This window comes from Urocampus carinirostris, chromosome 4 (assembly GCF_059441175.1).
Source record: "Urocampus carinirostris isolate Australia breed hairy pipefish chromosome 4, RoL_Ucar_1.0, whole genome shotgun sequence".
Lineage (NCBI taxonomy): Eukaryota > Metazoa > Chordata > Actinopteri > Syngnathiformes > Syngnathidae > Urocampus > Urocampus carinirostris.
The window spans coordinates 9,938,094-9,963,469 of NC_142352.1; the positions used below are offsets into that span (position 1 = coordinate 9,938,094).

The 25,376-nt window shown below is 40.2% G+C and overlaps 1 protein-coding gene across 1 annotated transcript in view; it reads right to left on the reverse strand.

Moving 5' to 3' along the window:
- Positions 1-25,376, reverse strand: part of myo9aa (myosin IXAa) — a 123,487-nt gene that overhangs the window by 6,673 nt on the left and 91,438 nt on the right. The window contains exons 23-42 of the mRNA XM_088333611.1: positions 22,698-22,820; positions 19,964-20,113; positions 18,264-18,571; positions 15,493-16,444; positions 14,818-15,407; positions 13,276-13,375; positions 12,807-13,007; positions 10,092-10,189; positions 9,862-9,992; positions 9,514-9,734; positions 8,366-8,479; positions 8,099-8,287; positions 7,958-8,005; positions 6,926-7,037; positions 5,743-5,804; positions 4,166-4,358; positions 3,932-4,060; positions 3,766-3,871; positions 3,562-3,693; positions 1,708-1,831 (exon numbers count right to left, since the gene is read on the reverse strand). Of these exons, the coding sequence (XP_088189737.1) occupies positions 1,708-1,831; positions 3,562-3,693; positions 3,766-3,871; positions 3,932-4,060; positions 4,166-4,358; positions 5,743-5,804; positions 6,926-7,037; positions 7,958-8,005; positions 8,099-8,287; positions 8,366-8,479; positions 9,514-9,734; positions 9,862-9,992; positions 10,092-10,189; positions 12,807-13,007; positions 13,276-13,375; positions 14,818-15,407; positions 15,493-16,444; positions 18,264-18,571; positions 19,964-20,113; positions 22,698-22,820 (4,083 nt within the window). The remainder of the gene's footprint in view (positions 1-1,707; positions 1,832-3,561; positions 3,694-3,765; positions 3,872-3,931; positions 4,061-4,165; positions 4,359-5,742; positions 5,805-6,925; positions 7,038-7,957; positions 8,006-8,098; positions 8,288-8,365; positions 8,480-9,513; positions 9,735-9,861; positions 9,993-10,091; positions 10,190-12,806; positions 13,008-13,275; positions 13,376-14,817; positions 15,408-15,492; positions 16,445-18,263; positions 18,572-19,963; positions 20,114-22,697; positions 22,821-25,376) is intronic.

Here is a 25,376-nt window from a genome sequence, read left to right on the forward strand (position 1 = left end):
AGGACACCCGTATGATGCGGCAGGGGTAAACCAGTAAAAGCTTTCGGCCCTGCTGTTGAACAGAAGAGTGTGTTGTGTCACCCATACACGAGTGACATGGCGGCTTTCTTGTGTCTTGTTCATCAAGAGGGACGAAAGCATGACCAACTTGGGTACCGAGGTGCTTAACTTGTTTGGGTGTTTTGGCATTTGGGTTGGCGATGGTTCAAACTGTTTGTGTGTGCTTTTTGCTACTTTTTCCCTTTTTTTATCTTCCTTATTTTTGTATGTGTTTGTCTTGCTGTCGGTCACCCCTCTCGAGGGATATGACTAGGGTAGATAGACAGATAGTGTCTACAAATGTAAATAATAAATACTGTAAATGTAGTGTGAGCGAGCTGCCCGGTATTATATCAGTATAATTTTTGCTTGAATGTGGAGAGACCTCAATAAAGTGCATGGGAAAAACAACCCCTCAATGGAGAGGTCTCCAGGAAAAAAAAATCAGATCCTTTTTACATACAGAAAGATAAGGACATTGCTGCAACAAAAAACCCAGTCAGTTCCTTAAGAATGGAATATACAGCACAAAAACAACACGACCAAGCACCTTTTTACCTGAAATTTAGACATTTTCAGTTGCGCGCTGTTATTTAGAGGCTTTACGGTATCGCCCTTCCTCCTCTGCTTCGTGTGTGACTACATGGCGCCAAGGAGAGGTCCTTGTTTTAACCCAGCCACAGAAACAAGGGGGCGTGATAAATGAACGAATCATGACAGCTCCTCCAGCGAGAAAATCTTGTTCTTTCCAGCTAGCGTGGACAGATGACAGGGGCTTTGTGCAAAAAAATGACCGTGCTGTTTGTACATTATGCCTTGAGAGCGTTGTACCTCACACATCAAGTGTTAGACGTCATTACAAGACAAAGCATGACCATGAATTCAAGGATGAGTCAGACATGGCGGAGACATTAAAACGCGCTGTGTCTAGGTACGGCAAACAAACACAGACACTGAAGACTTTTGTCACTGCTAAAAACGCCACCACTGAAGCAAGCTATCACATTGCTCACTGCATAGCAACGCACCGGAAAGCCATTTACTGATGGCGAATATTTGAAAAAAGTGTGTGTGTGTGTGTGTGTGTGTTTGTCTGCTTTGCTGCTGTTATTTCAAGTTTTGATATTTTCTGCAACAAGATATCATTGATGAATGGTATGGTAGCTGTCCATATCACTTGTTTTTTGATTGTAGTTTATAGTTGATGAAGAATGATTGATTCTGGTTAATTCTTGTGGTAAAAAGTTGAAGTCATGAATGGCTACAGGCCTTTCCACATGTTGTTCACATTCATTTTTTTATTTAATAGATGAACAAGAATAGTGGAAGATAAATTGGTCAGTTTTACGATTTAAATGTATATCCATGTTGTATATTTGGACTGGTGTAAAATTACAGCTCTGTTGGATATAAAAGAAATGTTGTGCGAGTCATTAATCTTGGTGTGGGACACTGACTTACAAGGAAATTTGAAAGTGGCACTCCACACCAAAAAGGTTGCTGACCCCTGGTATACAGTGTATCACTAATGACAAAGATGCATGTTGTATTAAAACCTTGCAATATTAGACTCCTATTACAAATGCAAAGTAATGGACTGTTTTTGAGGCTCTGAAAAGGACGCACAGAACACGATTAACATAAAACGCATTCACAGTTTGATCTTACCATTGATCTTCGGATGAAAGTCAGTCTGCATTTAGCCTTATTTTCAGCAAACTCCAGAGTGTTGATGTCCTTCAAGCGCACTTTGTACTTTGTCATTTGTTCACAAATGATGAGTTCCACACACCTATAGAGGAATAAAAAAGACATGTCAGTACAGTCTAGAAACATGTCATGACCAAGAAGAGTGCACAGTACAAACACTGTATTTTACTATAAGGCGCACCTGATTATAAAGCACACCTTTAGTGATATTTTTTTTTTCATATATAAAGCGCCCTGGACTATAGAATTATGGAATTAAAGCTACAATTAGGGCAAGGGCTGCACTAGAATAAAAAAAGTACCATATTTGTGCATTGAATGATCAGCCAGAATCACTGATCACAGTTGCATAACATTGAATGCATAGGAAACTGGTTCGTAGGACAGAAAAAGTTGGGCACCACAGAAATACAAAATTGTATCGCCGAATCGCAATGTCTTTACTCAGCGCGCAAGATTCGAAACTAAATGAATGGAAAGGCAATGTGGGAAGTAATTCGGTCGTTCTGAACAGAATGAAGAGAAAGGCATTGTGGGAAGTAATTCAGACATCCAAAAATATATAAATACAGGGCTGCTCATATTCAAAATGTTTGTTGGTTCCAATGCTTAGTTTGAGCTAAAAAAAGAAGGGGAAAAATCTATGCAGATTTTTAATCACTTTCTGTTTTCTAATTTCTCCAACATATCTGGTACCGTGACTAGAAACTGTGTAATAATGAGAGAAGACCCAATGTCTTTGTATTTAATCTGTATCCATAGTGGGTGAATAGGATCTCGCTCTCGACCTGCCACAATCTGGATTCAATTCCCGTTAGGGGCGGGCGATACTAAAAATTTTGGTATCATTCAGATATGTGTAAATACCAGGTAGTACAAATCAGGAACTTGTACGTTTTGCTTAGAAATGTCATGATTATTGAATAATTCAACCCTTCCCCTCCTGAGTTAGTTTATATTTTTCATACACATAGCACAACATTTTTGGGTACCAACAAAGTATTTTTTATTAAAGAACTATAATGCAAATATAGACAAAAAAAAGTATGAAAAAAAATATATATAATTATTTTTATTACTACGCAGATAATCTGCAACACTAAGAATATTACTGGAACAGCTTTTTTCCATTCTCGCAACATTGCTAAAATTCGCCCTATGCAGTCTCAGTCAGATGCGGGGATTGTAATTCATGCGTTTGTTACCTACCTTCTCGATTACTGTAATGCACTACTCTCCGGTCTCCCAAAGTCCAAAATCAAGAGCCTTCAGCTGGTAGAAAATGATGCAGCAAGCCTTTGGTCACATTACCCTGATTTTAGCTAACCTGCATTGGCTCCATGTAAGCTTAAGATGTGATTTTAAGGTTCTGTTGGTAGTATACAAAATCCAGCGTGGACTTGCTCCCTCATATCTTTCAGTTATAATTTCCCCCTATGTTCCGGTCAGGAGCCTTCGCTCTGAAATGCTGGTCTACTAGTGACCCCAAGAGCCAAGAAGAGAACCGCAGGTTCGAGAGTGTTCTCCATTCGGGCCCCGGTGCTGTGGAATATGCTTCCCCCTGAGATTACTCGCCAAATCTTATTCAATTTGACTATTTTCGGCTATTTTGACCCGGCTATTTTCGGCAGGGTACCGAATTCCGTGTCTATTTTTGGGTCAAACTCAGATTCGGTTGAGCAATGAGGCGGTTGAGGACCGGGGTACCACTGTACTTGCTTTGTATCAACAATATCGATATTCAAATTTCTGGCCAAATCGGGGTTTTGGTTGTGCCTTATAGTCCGAAAATACATTATATAAATTGCTTACGCTGTGGTCTTGCTGATGTCCTGGACACTCTGAAGCGGATCAATGGTGTCTGGACAGCGCAGAATGCAGGGAGCAAAAACTATTGCCAAGGCATTAGGTGACATGCGGTTTGTCTCTTCTTGCAACGCAATCCTGAAAGTTTAAATTCGGCATCTCAATATTACAACAGAGTCATTTTGAAATTCTCGAATCTCCTGAAATTACCTAATGAGATGAAATATGAGTCTCTCCAGTGTGTTCAGGTGAGTTCTGCTTAGCTGGTCAATAACTGAATACACTCCTCTTATCATTTCTTTTTTATCTTGCAGACCTAAGAAAGGACAAACAATTTTAACTTTTGGACACCCATAGAACGTGCAGCAGGACTTACCCATTGTGCGTATAAACTCCTCATATAACTCAAATGTCATCAGAGGGCTTGGCAGGTCTCGCAACCACTGTTTGAAAACGCTAGCAATCACATGGATGTTGTAGTCATCCAGATTCATGTTCTCCACATCTGTACAAAACACGAAAGCAGCACAGAAGGAAAATGTCAAGCGATGCTACTGCCTTCAAATCTTTGGCTTCAACATCAGTTTCTCTGGTTGTAGAAAAAAAGTACCCGTGTCAAGTCCCTGCTTCAGTTCCCTAATTTTATTGGTGGAACCTGGTTTTCGATAGATCCCTTCGGTATAAAGGCCGTGCATCTCGATGTAGTTGATAAGCTTCTCCACCACGAGGGGCACAGTTCGCTCATTGTTTGTAAGGCGCGACACCTCCACACCAAATTGTCTTGGGGAAAGCTCAAGGTCAAACTGGAGAGACAAAAATAGTGCTCAACCACTTGTAAGAAAATCAGCAGATACAACAGTAATATATTTGAAAAAACATTAAAAACTCTTGATAAAAAGGCAAGACAAGGCATAGAACCCCTAATGCCTCCAATAAGCAGGTAGGCGCCTTGCATGGCTGACTCCCTATTGGTGTGTGAGTGAATGGGTAAGTGTGAAGCACATTGTAAAGCGCTTTGGGAGGTCTCCATTGACATGAAAAGCGCTATATAAATGCAGACCTTTTACCGTTTATTTAATTTAAAAATTAGGCACAGAACGTGTAGTGTTCCTCTCCACAGCCATGCAGATATTTTGAAAAATATTCCATGCCCTGGGGGACTCGAGAAATGTATTCTCAAACTTGACGCAACTGGCTCTTTCCCCAAGAGCTGTGACGTTATAGAAGGAACAGACATGGCGTATCCTGTTAACCCACCATGTGAGGCAGCTCCGAAATAGACTGCGATTGTAGTGAACAGCGATTGTATACATCTCATTTCTGCTTGGAGAAATTAAAACTTTGCTTACCCTGTCGCTGGGGGCTTGTAACTGTTTTTTGGGAGTTTCATGATTCAACCTCCAAAAGCTGCATTAAGAAAGTTTGCCTGCCGCTGTTACAGCGTGGTTTTTTTTTGCCTTTGACTTCTTTTAGGTTTGTGATTATGGGAATTTGTTAGTGTTTTTCCCCGCGTGTGTTGCGGGTGGCTGCCTGACTCTTCCAGCTTTGGTTGCTTCCCGTTAGCTGAACGCAGTGTTGTTATAGTCTGACTAGCCAGTGTTCTTAAATTCCTACCCACCTATCAAGACGCCCTTCCAATACCTAGTGTGCATGCGCCCAAGGCTGATGGCGATTTCCCGGATATGTGCAAGTTTTCGTCATACTTATCATATGTGCTTTTCAGAGCAGTGATACATTCAGTAATTTTTTTGTTTCATCTGTGAGTGTTTTTTTTTTTTGCCATTTAGCCCTTTTTGGCTGGTAGCCTTTGGTTGTACCAATATTGCATTGACATGTGACGAGCAGGCGTTCTAACCAAAAATGACCAAAACTTCTCTTAAACTCTTGTATACTCCTTGACAGAGTAATCCGTAAACTGATATGGTGAGTGGTTTGCTCGGGAGCCAGTGTTCTTCACATGACCTCACAGCCCGGGAAGTCAAAGATCAGACAGCCTGTCTTCAGAATGCATTCTCTTGGAAAATTTTTGGAACAAACTGACGAAATACATAGATGATATGCAAAGCCATGTACTATTTTCTCACAGTTTCCATGTTTTAGAATTTGGCAGTACCTTTAAAGATGGGATTTCTCATACAGTATTAATGAATGGCTAACTGCAATAACACAATACAGTCCTGGACTAACCTTCTTGCTGCATTTGGTGGTCGTCTTTTGGCAGCACTTTCTGTGGCAGGCGTAACGGCACACTGGGTAAACAGAGCCCAAAACATCAATCCTGTTATTCTTATGATCCACAAAAAGGCAGCACCTTCTCATCGTTCAAGTCCAGTCAGACCAAACGATTAGATGCAAATGGCAGCACAGCTTTAACAGGAATGAGGCAAACATACTGAGCGAATAAAGGAGAAATTGTGAGTAGAAAATTCAGGAGTCAAAGAGCCGCAGACCTCATGAGTCTTGTTGAAGACAATCTGATTAGGACAGAAAAGGCAGTAGGGGGATGGGATGTGACTTTCCAAGGTTAGAGTCACTCAAACACTCCACATTTGTTTATCGTGCAGGGTAATGCAAGATCATGAGGAAGTCTTTATGAAGCATATTACAGTGCTATAATGGTAGCTGCATAAATTAGCTTATTGGCATGTTACCTTGGACTAGTAGTAACTATCAATTCTTATTTTAGGTTGGAAGTGTCACATAAGCTGTCAAACCAATGTTAAAAATGATGTGTTTTGACTTTACTAGTGAAATGAAAATTATTTTTTAATTTAATCGCAAACACTAATTGCTGCTAAAATAGGTTTTCAGTGACAAACGAGAACAACCCCCCCCCACAAAACACAAGACACAAAGGTCCATACAAACCTTTTTGCCTTATTTTTTGTCTTAACTACAGGTATGGGTTCAAACCCCTTTTTGATAACCAATTTTAAGCACTTTTAAGCACTTTCAAAGCCAATTTTCCAATTTCTCCAGTACCATTTAAAGAAGAAATCATGTATTTTGCAGATCCTGGATATATTTCCTATTTACATTAGGACGTTTAATATTTCCTGTGCATTTATCAAAATATCCAATGTCCATAATTGCTACGTATTCCACCCAAAATCTAAGCACATTTCCATCCTTGAAACAACATTGTTAAGGATTTCAAACACCCATACGAACCCTGTTAAATGCAAACGCGCACAACTGCTACACTATTTTCAATAACAAACCAGAAACAACACCCACAAAACACAGGAAAATGATAAAAGGACCATCACAGCATTTGTGCCTTGTTTTTTGTGCTTATATAACCTTAGGTAGTTTAAAAAGAGACACAAATTCAACTGGATGCATCAATGACTTAAAAACGCATACTCACGTTTGCAAACACAAGCGCGTTCCATCATCCAGATGAGCGATGAGCAATATTCACAGTATGTGGGGATACTATATTGTGTGGATTTGAAGATGTGACCATTATGCTCCTCCACCTAAAAATGAAAGAGAAACACACACACACTTAAGATACTTTTAACTACACTATGTCATCCATTCATTCATTTTCTGCGCTGACTATAGTTGCGGGGGGTGCTGGAGCCCATCCCAGCTATCTTCTGGCAGTGGGCAGGGGACACTCTGAACTGGTTGCCAGCCAGTTGCAGGGCACACAGAGATAGACAACTCATTCAAACCGAAGGACAATTTGGACTGGCCAATTAACATGCATGTTTTTGAACCTAAGCAGGCACGGGGAGAACATGCAAACTCCGGGCAATGAGACCACAGCAGCTGGAATTGAACCCTGGACCTCCAAACCGTGGGGCTGCGCGCTAGGCACCCAGGTCCCGTACTGCCAGACTATGTCATATGGAATAGAATCCATAAAAACAAAAGCAATTTTAAAAAAGGTATCTGTCAACTTTGGGCATGTGAAGCCCTTTGAGACTTTTTGCGATGTATGGCTATACAGATAAAGGTGAATTGATTTGCATTGTGACTCGGGCTGCAACTACCGATTAGTTTCATAATAATATAATCATAACTCTGGTTTCCTCCCACATTCAAAAAACATGCATTTCAGGTTAATTGGCCGGTTCAAATTGTCTTTAAGTGTGAATGAGCGAGTGAGTTGTCTTTCTCTGTGTGCCCTGGCTGGCAACCAGTTCAGGGTGTCCCCTGCCCACTGCCCGAAGATAGCTGGGATGGGCTCCAGCACCCCCAAGACCCCACTTATTACTAATTCTTAATAGTATTTTTTATTACTCTGTGAATAAAATGTAAAAATCACAATTAATTAATGGTGGAATGTTCATCTGGAAGTTAAATTAGAGTGAAATTCTTGTTTTAAACAAAGTAAAAGCAAGTGATCCTTCTTTAAATAAAAAACAATAAGCTAACCCAACAAACTCACTATGTCCGCATCTTTCTTTCTCCTCTTCTTGCGTTCAGGTTTCGGTTGCTGTAAAACAAAGAGACAGGTCAGAAACCTAAGTATCACTCCAAATACTCAGGTGTACGGTTCAAATGAGACCATGGCGCCATTTTCAACTACCTTAGTTTGTGTGCTCTCCAGAGGTTTGTACTCAGTCATGAACTCATCCAGAAAAACTTTAAACGTGTTCACCCAAACTTTGACAGGTGACTCTCTCCAGTCCCTCTGCTCTTGCCGCATGGTCTTTTCTAGGATTTGCTCAAAGAGAGCATACAGGTCTTTGTAACGGATGCCCTTGCCATCATCCATCTGGAAAGATGAAGACACCGTAACTATTTCTCAAGTTGCTGTGGACAAATGGTCCGTAATCCCTGTAAGACTCCTTACCGCGAGGGCCGTAGAATACGAGTTGAAGATGTTTAAACGGAATTCCTTTAATGCTTTCTTGAACACCACGTCCACCATGGTGTCTTTGCTGCCTTCTATTTCCAAGTCAGTAATCTGCAACCACATTTTAAAGGTAAAAAAACATCCAAACGTCTGACACTAGAATATCTATTTTGATACTGTAATATACTTTAAAATGTGCATCAAAATTTTTAAATCAAAGTATTAACATGTGACCCATATTAAATAGTAAATGGTCTGCATTTATATAGTTGCGTAGTTTACCCGAAACGCACAGCTTAGCGCTGAAATATGTGTGCACGGAATAGAGCTTTGTGTTTACTTTGGTGGCTAATTAAAGCTTTGGGTTTATTTTGGGCTCATTTATCAAATCAAGTGAATCTGTCAGGTTTGGGTTTATATACCAGCGATTCTGGTCGGGAGTCATTAAGGATTTGAATATATTATACTATTTCTGGTTTTAATTGCGTTTATTTAGATACATTTGTAGTCAGGGTGGGATTGTGGGTTCTCAAGTCAGACCAGTTGAGAACCACAGCTTTAATTAATGGCCATAAGACAGATCTATTTTTGTACAGTCCTCGAAATTAATTCGACTTAGAGGACCAAAATTAAAACAAGAAATGTAAAAAAGTCCATGAAGCCTGACAACTGTAGCTGAGAGACAGGCACTGAAAAAGCTGCGGTCAATCATGGACAAGTCACATCCACTACACAGCATCATCTCCAAACAGAAGAGCAACTTCAGCAACAGACTGCTGTCACAGTCTTGTTCCACAGACAGTCTGAGGAGATCATTTTTCCCTCATGCCATGAGGCTATTAAACTCCACCCGGGGGAGTAAAAGCCTACATTAAACCCCAGCCCCACATTTGCAAATTACCCTATTTTTATTACAGTTTGTATTTTATGTAGCACTTTTTAAATACTCTATATCAACACGTTATATTGGGTATTTCTGTATTCTATTTCTTTTATCTTATTATTTTATTTTTCAACACAAGGATACTGCTGGAAGTGTGAATTTTCCTGCGGGGATGAATAAAGTATCCATCTATCAGATATTTTTATATTTAGATAGTATCTAAAGGTCGTTTACAAAATCTCCGAGTGTGTAGGGGTCTTACTTTCTTCATGAGAAAATCGTTCATGGTTGTGTAGTCGTTTGTGCAGGTGAGGATCTGAAGACTGTCACTTGGCCACTGAATTGGTTCTGTGGCTACATTGCTGATCTTCACACTGCGTCTTCGCTTCACCTTAGGAGAAGGTTCCTTATTCTCTTTCAAGTCTCTCAAACCTCGATCCCAAGTTGAGTCAGGATTGTAGTGAGGCGAAAGATTTTCTTCCCCTGCTAAACAAACCACAAGTTTTGTCTGATAATTTGCAATCAAGTAGTGTGTTTAGGTTTCATTCTGTCCACACTAAACACCATCTGATTCCACTACAAAATAAAACATGAAACTGATCTCAAATACCTTCTCTTAACAAGGCCCCGGAGTCTCCATAGTCTCCGTCCTGGGTATCAGCCCCGCTAATCAGCTTCTCTCTGGAGGTCTTCTTATCATTCTGTTTGGTCTTGCCCCAGAAACGCATCTTTCCACGAACTCTGCCCGAAAAAACGGCAAAATTGTGTTTCAAATGTAAACGATTCAATTAGAGTAGTAAATTACATTTGTTATTTATATTAAAAAACGACCCAACAAACCTTCCATCCTGTGAGATTTTGCGTAAAGATTCAACTTTTCTCAGATCGCCCGATGACTGAACTTTGTGTAGATCCTTTTGTACCTCTGAGCCTGAAGCCTGTAGTAACAGTGTGTGTAAGGCAAAATCTGCCTGATTAAATAGTTCACCAGGAGATTACAGCATTAAGTTATTACAGTCTTGCATCTAGATTCTGTTTGTATAGACAATGTTAAAAACATGCTCATTTTAAAGTTTTACAAAACTGAAAAACACCTGTCAGAGAAAGAAAGTTATGTTAGTAATCCCAGGTCAAGTTTAGCAGAAGGTATGAGAAAACACATAAAATAAGTTGCCCTCTTTCCATTGCTTCACTGTTTTTAAATATAGTACTCACTTGCTGTATCGCGGTTTCGCTAATTCGGGTATTTTCATTGTGAATTTGTTTTGCATTCTGATTGGCCGAGCCCCAACCCTTTTCTGCCTTTGTTTAACTGAGCCTCAATAACTTTGCGGCCTAAATTACATACGCGCACATCTCTCAGTTTGAATTTTCACAAAAGGCAGAGAAAGATGCTTTCATTCGCCAACAAAGTGGGACTTCTTGACAAGGTTAAGGAAGGTAAAAGCGACACTGTGTAGGCGTCAGATGCAATACATTTTAGATAAGGATACAAAAAGGGTTGCAATTATCCGCAACACCATACTAGGGTTTAGTCTGCATTCGCGCTGTGGATTAATGATTTCACGAAAAAAACGTCATCAGCATGAGAGCAAAACTACTTTATGAAAACTTTGCTGGAAGCGACAGGGAAGAGGAAGAGGATGGCGGCCCATCAACAAATACGTTCACAATGTCCTAAGGGAATTTAGCACTAGAAGGCTGCCTTGAAAACTAAGCACATGGGACTTGGGACGAAGAGATGTTTCTCTGAACGGAGAGGTCACCTCTGCAAATACAGCTGACAAAGAAGCGTTCACAAACAATAAATTGAAAGCCACCATTAAGGAAGGGGGACTTTAAGGTTCTCTTATTAATATATAAATGTTTGCATGAGCTTGCACCCTCTTATCTCTCTGATTTGATTTCCCCCTAAGTTCCTGCACGGAGTCCGCGCTCGGAAAATGCCGGTCTACTTGTGATTCCGAGAGCCAAGAAGTCTGCAGGCTCGAGAGCGTTCTCCATCCGGGCCCCGGTGTTATGGAATGCCCTGCCTCCGGAGATAAGATCTGCAACCTCAATGGAAGTTTTTAAATCGAGGCTTAAGACACACTTCTATTCCAAAGCTTATGATTGATGCCCACCTCATATTCTATATTGTCCTGTCTTTTTCCGACTGCCTGCCTGCCTGATACGAAGGAGAAGGACGATTTGAGATGAGTCAGCGGACCAGCGTCTGACCTGAAGCATGTCAACGCCTGCATTTACCAGCTGGCAGAGACGGGAAGCTGCGTCGTGGTTGTCATAGACTTTCTCGACTAGTTTACAGGCTGGGGGCGTCGTTGCTGTCCTGCACTTTCCAGACATTTGCAACATCTCACCTAGTGTTTACTATTCTGTGTACAGTAATGCTAATTGTGATTCACCCTGGTCAATCCTGGAAGGGGGATTACCACATGTGAGGTCCTTTCTCAAGGTTTCTCTTTTTTCCTCACACTGAAGTTTTTGAGTTGTTCCTTGCCCGCATGCTGGTTTAAGATCAAGTAATTGTGCAATTGTGTAATTGTAATCCTGTGCAGTCCTTTGAGACATTTTTGTGATTAAGGGCTATATAAATAAATGTGACTTGACTTGACTTGACGTCAGAGAAGGATAACGCTGCAGAGCGTAGTCAGGATCCATCAGCTCAGTAATGATGCAATAAAATAAACTTGAGTTTCTATCTGTTCAATTGTGCTTTATATTTGGTTCATAATCATTCTTCACCTTCTCCCGCCCAATCCAATTACTCACAGATTAAATGTATAGTTCAACAGGACAGAAGTTATTTTATTAACAATGTTTAATAAGTAGGCTACTTTTGTTCTTTCATATTTTTGTTTTCCCAATAACGGCCACATGACGGCAGTAAAGTATCACTTGAAGCAATGTAGAGCATGACCTGGATTTACAAAGTACAGCACTGTACCGTAGAAGATGTTATTTTTTAATTTGGCACTTCCCAGGCTTCTGTTTAGCCAGTTCTCTGAAGCTGGTGAAAATTTAAGGACATATAAGTTCGTTAGAAGTTATTTGTAATGAAAATGGTTATAAAATACAGTAATTTTGCTTCACCCTGTGGGGTTTGTTCTTTTGCTTCAATGTATAATATATTTAACGTATATAGGACGACAACAAAAAAAACCTTTTTTGCCACTGAACCCACGCTAAAAACGAGGGATTACTGTATTGTCAAATATTTTTATTTCTTCCTCCCGACCGCCAAGTGCAGTGCTTGGAGCACCGCCTCTTGCGGTCGTTTGTGTCTCATTCGACCATAGTAGCATACAAAACTTTCATTTTATTGGATATCTTGATTCACCAAGTAAACACGTTTGAAAAACATATCTTTTTTTCCCAATGAGAGCTTGTTTTCTAAATACTTTGGGCATTAGGAATTGGAAAAATAAAATAAAAAAAGAACTCGTGTGGAAGCTCAGGTTAAAAAAGTCATGAGTCTCTATGCTGTGGGGTTAGAAGTAAAGAAGCAGAAGTAAAGGAAGCCAAGGCCAGGATGGCATGGATGGGGCCCGTTACCATGTCAGAGTCACTAAAACAGGAGCCTCCGAGGCCTTCCTCTGTGAAGCTCTGCTTGGAGAGGGGTGGAGGGGACTGTTGGAGGCTCTTGGCATCATAGTCATCCTCCTCCGATTCACCCTCAACAGAAAGGGCGCGGGTGAGGAAGTCTGAGCGAGTCCGGGACATTCGGGCTTTCTTTTTGTGCCCCGCTTTGCCCACCTGGAGTTCACCGAAAGTGATGGCAGCATGTTGAAATAGCAAGTGGATAGAAAGAGCCCAATGGCTGGCATAACCTTGGTCCTCTGGTTGTGATTTACCACAACACAGAAACAGGCCACCCAAAATACACTTCAGTCATTCAATCATGCATTCTCGCCAGCAATATGTGCATTCAAAATTACGTAAAAAATAAATGATGACATAAAAAAGGATGAATTACAAATATCAAGACATAAAATCGATACATAAAATTATTAATGTTTCTTACATCTCGTGCTTTGGTTCCTTTTGGTATTCTAGAAGCAAATGCAGCAACTTCTGCGGGAACAGCTTGAGATTTCCCTTTGGTCACGTTGATCCTGTCAAATCTGATGTGAAAAAGTGGAATTAAAAAAAGATGTTAAAGCAATACAAAGAAACCGCCAGCTCTCTACACAATTTTAATGAAAAATCTGAGTTTAGCTTGTATCTATAGAGTAATTACCGTGATTGCGTCTTATCAAAGTATTTTTGAAAGATCTTTTAAATCAGGTGTCGGCAACTTATGACACGAGGGGTTAACCAGTGGCACGCGAGTGCACGGCAAAATAATGATTATATTTTAAAAATGTGCATTTTTATCTGAAATTTAGACATTTTCATATTGGTCAGTTATACCATTGTTTTACAACCAGTGTGCCGGGGCACACTAGTGTGCCGTGAGACCTTGTCTAGTGTGTCGCTGGTATTTGCCCAATTTTATCTTTCAAAAAAATCAGGCCATTATTCAGTATTTTTGCACTGTACTGTCATCCATATCAGTAGGTGGCAGTAGATTTTTATATACCAATTATATGCTCTTGAGGTAGCACAGTACTTTTAATAACTTAATTTATTCAACAAACCGGTTTAAGATTGCACTGTAAAAAATAAAAACATAAAGCACATCATTCTTCTTTATTTTAAGTATTTTTTTCTTCTTTTTATATACTAATTATCTGCTTATGAGGTAGTACAGTGAAATATTTATTTTCAAACATTTTCGACGGACGGTGTGCCTCGGAACTTTTTTTTTTATAAATAAAAGTGTACCTTGGTTCAAAAAGAGTTGAAAAACACTGAGTTATACGATTAAAATGCATATCCATGTTGTATATTTGGACTGGTGTAAAATGACAGCTCTGTTGGATATTAAAAAAATGTTGTGCGGGTCATTAATCTTGGTGTGGCACACTGATTTACAAGGAAATTTGAAAGTGGCAAATGCATTGATTTTGGTCAAAATATTTTACATTTCAAGAAGATGGAATGCCATGTCACACTTTGCATGGTGAGCTTATTCAGTATTTGAGGAGTTTTGGAGTACAGTGGGACCTCGCTACTTCGCGGTTCCACGTTTGCGGGTTCAGAGCTTTGCGGGTCTAAAAAAAAATAATAATAAAATAAAATAATAATAATTTTAAAAATGTTTAAAGCATTTTTGAAGGGGCGCCGCTACTTCGCAGATTTTCACTTTTTGCAGATGGTTTTGGTCCCCATTAACCGCGATAACCGAGGGATTACTGTAATCTATATCCTTTTGGAGTTGGTCGAATTTGAAAAATCGTTTATGTCTCATTAAAAACGATTGTTCCATCATCCTGAAACAGGTAATCATTGTGTCAGAATATAAGGAGCGCACCCAATATATTATAATGACTATAAGAAATAAAACTTCACTAGGGTCATGCATATACTGAAACAAACCAACGATTAGTAATGCTGATTCTGAGATGACATGTTGACTGTAAGAGTTAAGACATTTCTGAGCAGTGAATACCACTTTACTTACTTAGCAAAAGTGACTTTATCTTTAGGAGAGAAGAAGATGCTTCCAGGCTTAGCTGTGGAGGTAACAGGGGAGGTCTGACTATGTTGCACCTTCTTGGCGTTTGCTCTCACTCTGTTTTCTCCATCTTTGGACTGCAAAGTGAGTTTCGGTGCCCAGCCCTCAGTGGCAGGCTTTTTTTCATGACATTTCTCATTGGGAGATGAAACGGGTAAGTGGGAAATAATCCCGCCTTGTGGGGAGTACACTGAAGAGTCAGATGATTCAGACTGGGATCTACTATGAGGAATTACTTCTGATGTTCTCTCAATGAGCAGCGATCTTGGTCTCGGTGGTTTGATAGAGATAGCAGGCCCACCAGAATCATGCTCACTCTGCAAACTCTGCTGTATCTTCCGCAGGGCCTCTCCTCTCTGCTTGTCGAACATGTCACTCTCGTATTGAGCGAACAACAGGCGCTGACTCTCCAACGTTTCTTTCTGTTGTCGTATCTGCTCCATCATCTCTTTCTCATTGTGTTGTTTCAGAGCACGCTGCTTCTCCTCTTTCTCCTCGTTCAGCCGCATTAGCTTTTCCAAGACGCTCGGATCAACCTGGGGGACAACAGTGAAAACTGCGTGAGACACTGGTGCCAGAAAAAAGCCTTCACATCTTTTTCTGAGTGTCCGGGATACAAACCTCAGCAGAGGGATGGGCCAGCTCACTTAGCTCTTCACTCAGGGGGGCGTCCTTCTGCATGCTAATGACTACCACCACCGGCCTACGTGTTGAGTCTTGCCGTTCTTTTAAAGGCTGATTTATGGGCATAGTCGAGGTGGCAATCTTGTGTTGCATAGGATCCATATTTGGACGACTAGTAATGCTTTTACGACCGGGGACGTAAAATGTTGGGAGGTAGTTTTCGAGTTTGGACGGATGTGTGGGGGAGATAGTTGTCTCTTTCTGTTGCTGAAATTGACTCTGAAAGTCTGAAGTGGGCAGCCTGTTGGCTTGCTCCATCTTTGAGCTAAAGGTAAAAGCCTCTTTGCTCATATCTGGCAGGGCTTCATGTGAGCCAACCGGTGAGCAGAGGTCCTCACTGTCAGTCACCTCTTCTGTTGCTTTGGGCGCATCGTCAATACTCAAGAGCTCAAAGCTGTCTTTGGAGCTCTGACTATCAGGTGTGCCCTGTGGCGAACACAGAGGAGTGTCGGAGGGCACCAGTTCCACTGACCAGCGCCTCTCCTCAGACGTAGGTGAGTTTCCACCACAAGTGGAACGGACCTTGAGAAGCTCCAGGCTGAATTCGGCTTGCTCCAACTCTCTCATCCGCCGGCTCTCCCTCTTGGCCCGGGTGGCTTTCTGGCTGAGCTCATCAGCTGCCCTGAGCTTCTCTCGCACCACCACTGAGGATGGAGTGACCAAGGGGGATGCCTCGGATTGCCATGTAGGTGAGATGGCATATTCTTCCCTAGTTCCTTCTTTATACCCCGAGTTGCGTTTCCTTGCCTGTTCTTCATAGGAGCGGTTGTCCCACGTGTTAAAGTCCAAGCCCATAATTCTCGCCTGAGGCTCATTTTCTGGTGAAAGATTAACCTGTCCATTTGGTAGTAGAGCCTTCCACTTCTTCTGTTTAGCCAGTTCTCTGAAGCTGGTGAAATGTAAGGGCATATGAAGTCATTAGACTCATTTAAAATCTATACACTTTCTTGAGAAAAAATCTCAGGGTAGGGTACTTTTTGCATTTGAAACAAAACTTTATCAACAAGGAAAACAAATGACAGAGATGATGGAATAAAAATGAAGCCAAAACATCGACAAAATACGTTTACTCTGGGGAAATAAATATACTTGTGTTATTTTGAACCAATTAGTTTTATTCAACCACTCTTTGAACTAAAATTTTATAAAAATGCAAGCCAGAAAAGAACAAAGGAAATAATTGGAGAAAATGATTGTATCCGGCACAGAATTCCGCAGTCCGACGCACCAGAAGTAGCCCATAAACTCAACCAAAGCAAACTCGCAGATGTGTGGCTTCTCATTTGTAACAAAATTTCAAAACTTCAAAAAAATGGCTTGGCGGCGGACATGCCTCGGTGGCTTTCAAGCCTGGAAATGTAGCCAGCCGTGAGTGATGACATTGTTACTCTACTTTGCGTACAAGTTTGGCATGGGAAAGTGCCAACTCCTCCACTTGCACAGACACAGCTTGGAAGAAGCTTAAAAACTGAAACAAGGTATCATTTGATTTCACATGAATCGGTGCTGTAAAGTATCAATACCAATCAGTGAACCACCACTTAAACTGAGTTTGCGGTAAGCCCTATCCCAACATTGTTGTCCAAGTATTTCAAAGTAACTTCACATAATGTATTTTTTTTTCTTTTAGCTGATCATCTGATTGCAGATGATTTGGGGCCCGTCTTCTTCATATCCCCTCCCCCTTAGGCCAAATCTTCCATAAATGTAACATCTCATTTCCACAGCTTCAAGAAAGACACCCAATTTTACCTTTCCTACCAACTCAACTCCACACTACCCCCCTTCTCTTACCTCCCGCCTTTCTGAAAGAAAATCATGGTTCCCCCGTAACAGTTTAAAATTAAACACCAATAAAAGTAAATTTATTCTTTGTGGCACCAAATCCACCAGGTCTAAAGGTGACCCCATGACTGTATCCATTGACTGCTCCCTAGTCTTTCCCTCCAATCAAAAGAGCAAGGATGACAGCCTCTTGACTTAACATACAAATGCTGCTAACCTTTCCCTTCGCTCCATTAACAGCGGTCGCCCCGCCATCACCCCAACACGACCCGTATTCTCGCCCATAACCTTGTCAACTCCGACCTAGATTAGGGTAATTCCCTTATATATAGTGTCGCTCATAAGTCCCTGCATAAACTTCAGTTGGTCCAGAACTCCGCTACCCGTATCATCACCAAAAAACCCTCTTGTCACACATAATTTCTGTACTTCAACAACTACATTGTATCCAAATCAACCAAAGAATCTTTCTGTAAACCTTTAAGGCCATCAATAATCTTCACCCCCCCTACCTTTTCGATCTACTTCACATTGCTACCCCATTTTCCTCCTCAACTTCATCTCATCGTACCCGCTGCCTGTCTCAGCTCCTTTCAGTTCCTCTGCTCCCAAACTCTGGAACACTCTGTAATCCTGCCACCCTGCCCATCTTCAAATCCAGACTCAAAAACCACCTTTTCAGCCTTGTCTGCCACAGATTGCCCCCTTGTTTTACTGTACTTTATTTCATTTTTGTATCTATTGTCTCCTTTCTTTCTGTTTTTATCGATATCACTGTGGGTATTCTGTATACAGCGACCTTGGGTGTTCTGAAAGACCCGTTGCATATTCCTATTATTAAATATTATTTTCTAAATTTTCAGCTTTGACAAACTGGAAAATCAGTGATGGTGTTCGAGCTGCAAAAATTAAATGTAGCTTACCGTGCCCTGGCAAGATGGCCTCGAATTAAAGCCTGGAGGTGCACTGCAGCTGCGTAGAGACGCAAGTAGGCTTCTCTTGCTGTATAGCAGCGCCAGGCTGTCTGGATGACCAGAGCTGCTGTGCAGCGCCGGCTCAGCCACAAGCGCCAGGCCCTCTGAAGCACCAGTGCGGCCTCTTTCCACAATATGAATCTTTGACGCTCCCGATAACCCCGCCAATGTGTCTGCAGGCACAACGCCGCACCCTCAACATCATTCTGATCCAGGTTTTCTTCACCTTCTGTGGGACGGTACAAACGCCACCATTTCTGTAGGGTCAGGGGTAGGGAAATGTTAATGTCATTTAAAATTAAATTTCATTTTCTAAACTACACTCTTGTGAATTACAGGGACCAAAATCCAGTTTTGTATGTATTTCTTAAACTCAAGAATTTGGAAAAGGATACAATGTTGTCATAGGACTTTGTCAAAGGGATTGCCCAATGTGTTGAAAAACGTAATTGAAAAGTAACAACATAGGATTGTGCCCAAATACTTAATTATCCAAATTATATGTTTAGAATTCTTAGTCTTTGATTTTGACCAAACAAAATGAGGATGAAAAGGTCGGCAAACAACATCTTTATAAATTATAATCAGCAAATCATAAATAAAAGCATATTTATTGCGTGTCACTGTAGAGTTTCATAGCCAAATTTAATCACTTTTGAAGGACTTTCAATGCCAATTTGCCATTTTCTTCAGTACCATTAAAACAAAATGAGAATCATGCATTTCACAGAGCCACATGTATATTTTCGGTTTACATATGCGATTTTTAATCTTGCTTGTGTATTTATCAAAATATATGCTTTTTAGATCTTTGAGTAAATTGTGAATATATTTGTTTTTTAGATGAATCTCTCCTTATATTAGTGTTGGGTAAAATAGAAATATGTAACTTAAATTTTCAGTTGTGGGGAGATCTCCTAATTACAATTAGCCACTGGGAAACACTACCTTAATTTTTGCATGGCCTATACTAAATGTCCATAATTGATACGTAATCTTTGCACTAATACACAATTTATAGAGCTCAGTTTAGGTGTCGAATGCACCTGTCCTCTTAGGTGCGACCCGTAGTGGGTAATGGTAATTCAAATGAAAACAACATACAAACTAATGCCAGCTGCCATTAATCATGAGGATAAAAAGAAATGCCATAGCAAATATAAGCCACCAGAGAGCAATGTCTGCGTCATTTAAGCAGACTTGTGAGAAACATGGCAAATTTCAAGCATTAACAAGCACTTCACCCAAAATATAACACATTTTTCAACCCTTGAAAAAAGGACATTAAAATTGGAGCATTTTCAAGGATTTCAAGCATTTGTGACTGCCTAGTTGTCAATGGAGGGATAAGGTAAGACTATGATTTCATATTGGTAACAGCATATCATGATTCCAAATTAAAATCTGAATAAATAGCAAGTAAAACCTTAACTATAGAGTATTCTATTGAAAACATTTAGAAATAATCACAATTCATGTAAGATACATTTCTCATAATAATAATCAGAGAAAGCATAGTATCATTTAATACCATCGGCTTCAAAATATAACGCAACAATGCCTTTTCATGCGTAGTCACTTGACTACCCAAATCACAAATTAGGCCCAAAAAAGTTTAAAAACACATTAATGCAGAAAAAAAAACGTACTTGGATGCAGATGGCCGCTGCTCTCATCCTTAAAAACTGCTTCCTCTCTAGCCAGGCTCTGAAGCTTCGCTGCAGCATGACGATTAGCCTGAGAACCTCAGCGTGGAGTTGGGCCTGCAGCTGCTGACGTTCTGCCTCCCGCAGAAACACCTTTAACATAGGTGCATCATGAGGTCAGTGAAGGGTAACACCATTTTAATAAAGGCACGATTGGAGACTCCTCCTTAGTACTGCAGACAATGGCGACTGGAGTGAAATCACTCACACACGAACATTGCATATCTATGACACATGACCACAAAAATCTCAGGTATGAATATGTAATTATATAGACAGCATCTTCAAGTCAGGGACCCTCAACCTCGTACAACCAAATTTGGCTTACTACTTCCGTTTCATAGTTTCATATACTTATATTAGGGGTGGGCAATACTTGGAATTTTGGTATCAATCCAAGTATTTACATGGTGGAATCAATCGACCCTGATCTGATTTGATACTTTTTGCTAAGAAATGTCATGATCATAGACTCAATGAACCCTTTCCTCCCTTGAGTTAGCTTGTATTTTCACTTAACACGGCATACATATTTTAGGCCCTAAAAGTGTTTCATTTTTCAAACATATTACTACGGTGCAAACTTAAAAATATACAAAAATAACTAGATATATTTCAATTAAAACTGTTTCAGAACAGAAGCCGAGAGTGTAAAATAAAAAAGCACCAGATTAACAAAAATACAAATACTGTAATAACAATGTCAAGAAGACAACTAGAGTACCGTATTTTCACGACTAAGGCGCACCTAAAAGCGATTATTTTTTTCAAAAGCTGACCAAGCCCCTTATAATACAGTGTGCCTTAAATATGGGTAAAAATTGAGTCGCAAGGTTTCGCAACACAGTTGTCAGCGAAAAAGAAAATGGAAATCAAGAAATGGTTGGCATTTCTTGAATCCTAACAGTTTAACCTTCCTAATGATATGTAGAATGACGCATTTGAGTGATTGGTGACATCGTATAGACACGTATGTGCTTCTTCGCGAGCCGTCGGAATGTTAAGGCGTTAACAAGTTTGACTGAACTATCTCACTGTTTTGTTGACGTTCCCACTGTATTGCCTTATAGTCTGGTGCGCCTTATGTATGGAAAATATATGCCTGGAAGGCAGGAGAAGTGCTAAAAGTGTGCCTGTCAATCCCAAACTAAGTCATAAACTTAGTGAGTGGCCGAGAGGGCTGGGTGAGAGAGAAAGGCTGTACTATACATATAAAGAAGCGGTGCTTTAAAGAAATGTGTAGAGGAGCCAAGTAGCGATCCCAAAACCATAGTATTGATCCTATCCAAGTACTTTCTTATTATGGAAAATATTGATATTTGGATTGATCTCTCCCCCCTAATTATATAAATCATCTTTTGATCAATTTTATGGAAGAATGTCAACTTGATGTCGCCAAAGCTAGGCACCACTACCAAAATAAAAGTATCTGTATTTGTTTCTCTCTTTTGCTTTCTTTCTCTTTTTTGGTCACTCCGAGTTTGTATATTTCCCTTATCTTTTTCTCTCACCCTTTATTTTTTTCTTTCTCGCTCACTCTTATTTGGTCTTTTTCTGACTCTCTCGCTTTCTCTTTTTCTCTCAGTATGCCTCTTCTTCTGTTCCCCCTTCTCTGTGTGGCGTTTTCTTACAATCTCCCTTTCTCTTTGTTTTTCTCTTCTCTCGTCCTCTCTCTCTCGCTCAATCTTTCTCATGTTTGTTTATGTTTTTTTGCATTTGGATAGCCCTTAATCACAAAGAGTCTCAAAGGGCTGCACAGATCAAAAACTATTGCAAACTATTACAGACTATTATGACACCATCCCCTCATCTAAAACCTACATGAGAGCAAATAATACACATATTATCAACATAAAATATAGGTTATTCATATTCTATAGAGTAGAAGTGTGTTTTAAGCTTAGATTTAAACATTTCCACTGAGGTTGCAGATCGAATCTCAGGGGGAAGAGCATTCCACAGCACCAGGGCCCGGATGGAGAACGCTCTCGAACCTGCGGATCTCTTCTTGGCTCTTGGGATCACAAGTAGACCAGCATTTTGAATATAATATTGTAACAATGACAATAAATGTACAATCTATTCTACTTTCTCATTATTTCTTCCAGTCTCTCTTTCTCTCCGTCTCTTTCGCCATGTCTAGGGGTGGGCTTTTTCATTTGGCCACCAAACAAATTATATATATATATATATATAAATATATATATATATATATATATATATATATATTACTACTAATGAAAATATTTTTGGCCTGCCAACCGTGTCCCTATTTGCGCTCTGTATGTCTACAACAAAAATACTTCAACAATAATACTAAAAAATAAAATATCCAATAAAGTGCTAAATCCATCTCATTCTTTCACTATAATCAAATAGTCTGGCCTCTTTGATAGTCCTACCATGTTTCCCCCTTGCTCAAATAAGTTTAACACTACTGTTGTAGAGCATAGCATTAAAAAAAACTAGTGTTCATGTGATTGTTCTATTTTTGGATTGAAAAAAAATAATGTTATTTTTTTCTAATTGAGTATTTTTACACCACTAGAGGGCTCTATATAATATACACTGGGGCCTTTAGAAACCCTTGAAAACAACCTTAAAATATTTTGATATACTGTTAATATTAGCATGTAAAAGCTCGCGATTGTTATGCAGAAGGTTAGGGACAAAATACCATGGTCTTGCCGACTTGATACCCATCTGGTTCCAGGTCCAGTTGATCCAACCAGTGCTGGATGGCCTCTCTGGTGGTACTGATGCGCCCTGAGAGCAGCACAGAGAAGTGATGGACAAAATCCTGTAAAGAAACGAGAAACAACCACTTTATTGCAGGCATGAAAATGGGTAGGGAAGCTATACCGTATTTATACCACATATAGCACACACCTAGTTTTTGATAAAAAATCTGAATCAAATTTAGTTTCACTTCTTCTCAGCTAAAACTGAGCATTGTAACTGACGAATCTTAAATACGTGCTTCAATGATTAAGATCATCTATGGACAACGTAACTATGAACGCAATACCAACATAAATCAAGTCGAGTCAAGTCATGTTTATTTGTAAAGCCCTTTATCACAGGGAGTCTCAAAGGCCTGCACAGACCAGAATATTGCAAACTAGAGACTATCATTACACCATCCCCTGATCTAAAACTTACACGAGGGGAAGGGAAAAACTCAAAACCTCAACATGAGGCAAATGAAGAAACTTTGAGAAGGGACCACACATGAAGTAATCCCCCTTCCAGGATGACCAGGCTGCAACAGATGTTGTGATAACAAATAATACACAGATATTATCAACGTGAAATATAGGTCATTCATAAACTGTAGAAAAGAAGTGTGTTTTAAGCCTAGGTTTAAATATTTCCACTGAGGTTGCAGACTGAATCTCAGGGGGAAGAGCATCCCACAGCACCGGGGCCTGAATGGAGAACGCTCTCGAACCTGCGGATCTCTTCTTGGCTCTTGGGATCACAAGGTGGCTGTTACTAGTATCAGCTGATTCAAAAGAATTAATAAATTGATCTTCCTTTCATTCTACATATTCTTGCCCACTGGAAATATTCTGTTTTTTTACTTTATAAATTTACTTAGTACTTGTTTGTAACAAAAGAAATGTCCCCATTGTGGGACGAATAAAGGATTAGCTCATCTTATCTCATCTTATAAATACCACTTTAGGATTTAAAAGGTATTTCTTTAAAAAATAATATTCATTTTGTGTTTTTATGTATAACATGAGCAAGATTTTTTTTGAAATCTATCGATATAATGTAATTTAAAGTCCGATTCATCATCAGATATACACAAGAGTCATTTCCCTCGTTGTACGTTTTCTGTTTATTTATATCATACACGTCAACTTTTATGTTATCCCTGTATTTTATATGTTTGTTGATTATTTAAAATGTGGGAAATCTCACGATGACCCCCTCCCCTTAACATTTTCTCCTCGGATCTACAAAATTCAAGGAGGTTAGCCTTTTTGACTTCAAAACGGGTAATACAACAACTTATACTTTAGTCCTAAAATTACTTAAAGTAAACTAGTCATCTGGCATAGTTAGTTGCTATAATACATGACAGAAACTGCGTGCATGTGATAAAGCATCACTTGAGTAAAAGCCGAGACTGAATAAAAGCTTCAAGAGAGAACAAGTAATTTTAGGTGAAAGCCTCCGTTGTTTCTTTTTTTTTTCTTGGTTTCAGAAATCCGGGTATGAAAATGCGGAAGCCCCCTCTTCAAACTGAGGCCCATTGTGTGGCTCCAATACTGCATCATGAACTGTTGGGGGTGGTTTGGGAATCTGATGCTGTGTTTATACAATTACAAGCAGGGTGAGTTTTGCAAAACGGTGAGGACAACGGACGAGCTCTGTTCGAAGGAGTCGGGCCACAGTCAAATAAGTGAAAATGATATTGTGCCGAGGATATTTGTCATTAGCCCTGACCGCAGACCTAAGTAAGTTTGGAAGAATGTCTGGCAACCGATGACAAGTGACGCTCAAGTTATCAAGGTAACCTCATCATTTAGGGTCCTTTCGTGAGTCACACTCACCTCACCCAAATGACTTAAGTTTAATATGTATGATGATTTCACGGACCACAAAATTGGTCCAATCACTGCATCACATCTAATAAAGTTCCCTATGCTTAGCTCTGATTTAACAGTCATATAATTGTTGCTGTTTATAATTGGCTTCAAATTACATCCCACTGGAATGTGTTTCGTCAATAAGTTAAGTTGACAACTTAAAACACATCTTTATACACTCAACCCGGTTGCCAAACTGACTTGTGCTTATTGCTGTATTAGCTTAGGTTGTCAGGACCAGAACGGAGACAGGACCCACTTGCGTTGCATTTCTCACAAGTTTTATTGGAAGAAAGAGAAAGGGTTGCACACCCACGACACGGAAAGTAAGTTGCTTTGCTACTCGGACTGTGCTACGAACGCGTAAGTGGATCTTCCGTGACGAGCGATGGCGGTGTCGGGGACGGAAAAGCGTGTCGGTTGCTGGGACAGGAGAGCAAAAACATGGTCTGGATCGGAAGCAAGTCGGAAGCCAGAATAGGAGAGAAGACGTAGTCGGGGACAAAAAGAGGTCGAAAGCCGGGACGGAAGAGCAGACGTTCTCAGGATCAAAAACGTGTCGAAGCCGGGGACAGACGGGAGCAAAAAAACACGAAAGGTGGGAGTCAGAGTCGAAAAAGGCTTGCCTAGTGTTAACTGAGGTTCACAGACGGACTGACAAAAGGGGACAGACAGGACTAGGTACAAATACTGATCGGGAGCCAATCAGAAGCCGCGGCAGTTGGCGCCAAAGGAGCGGGCACAGCTGAGTCACA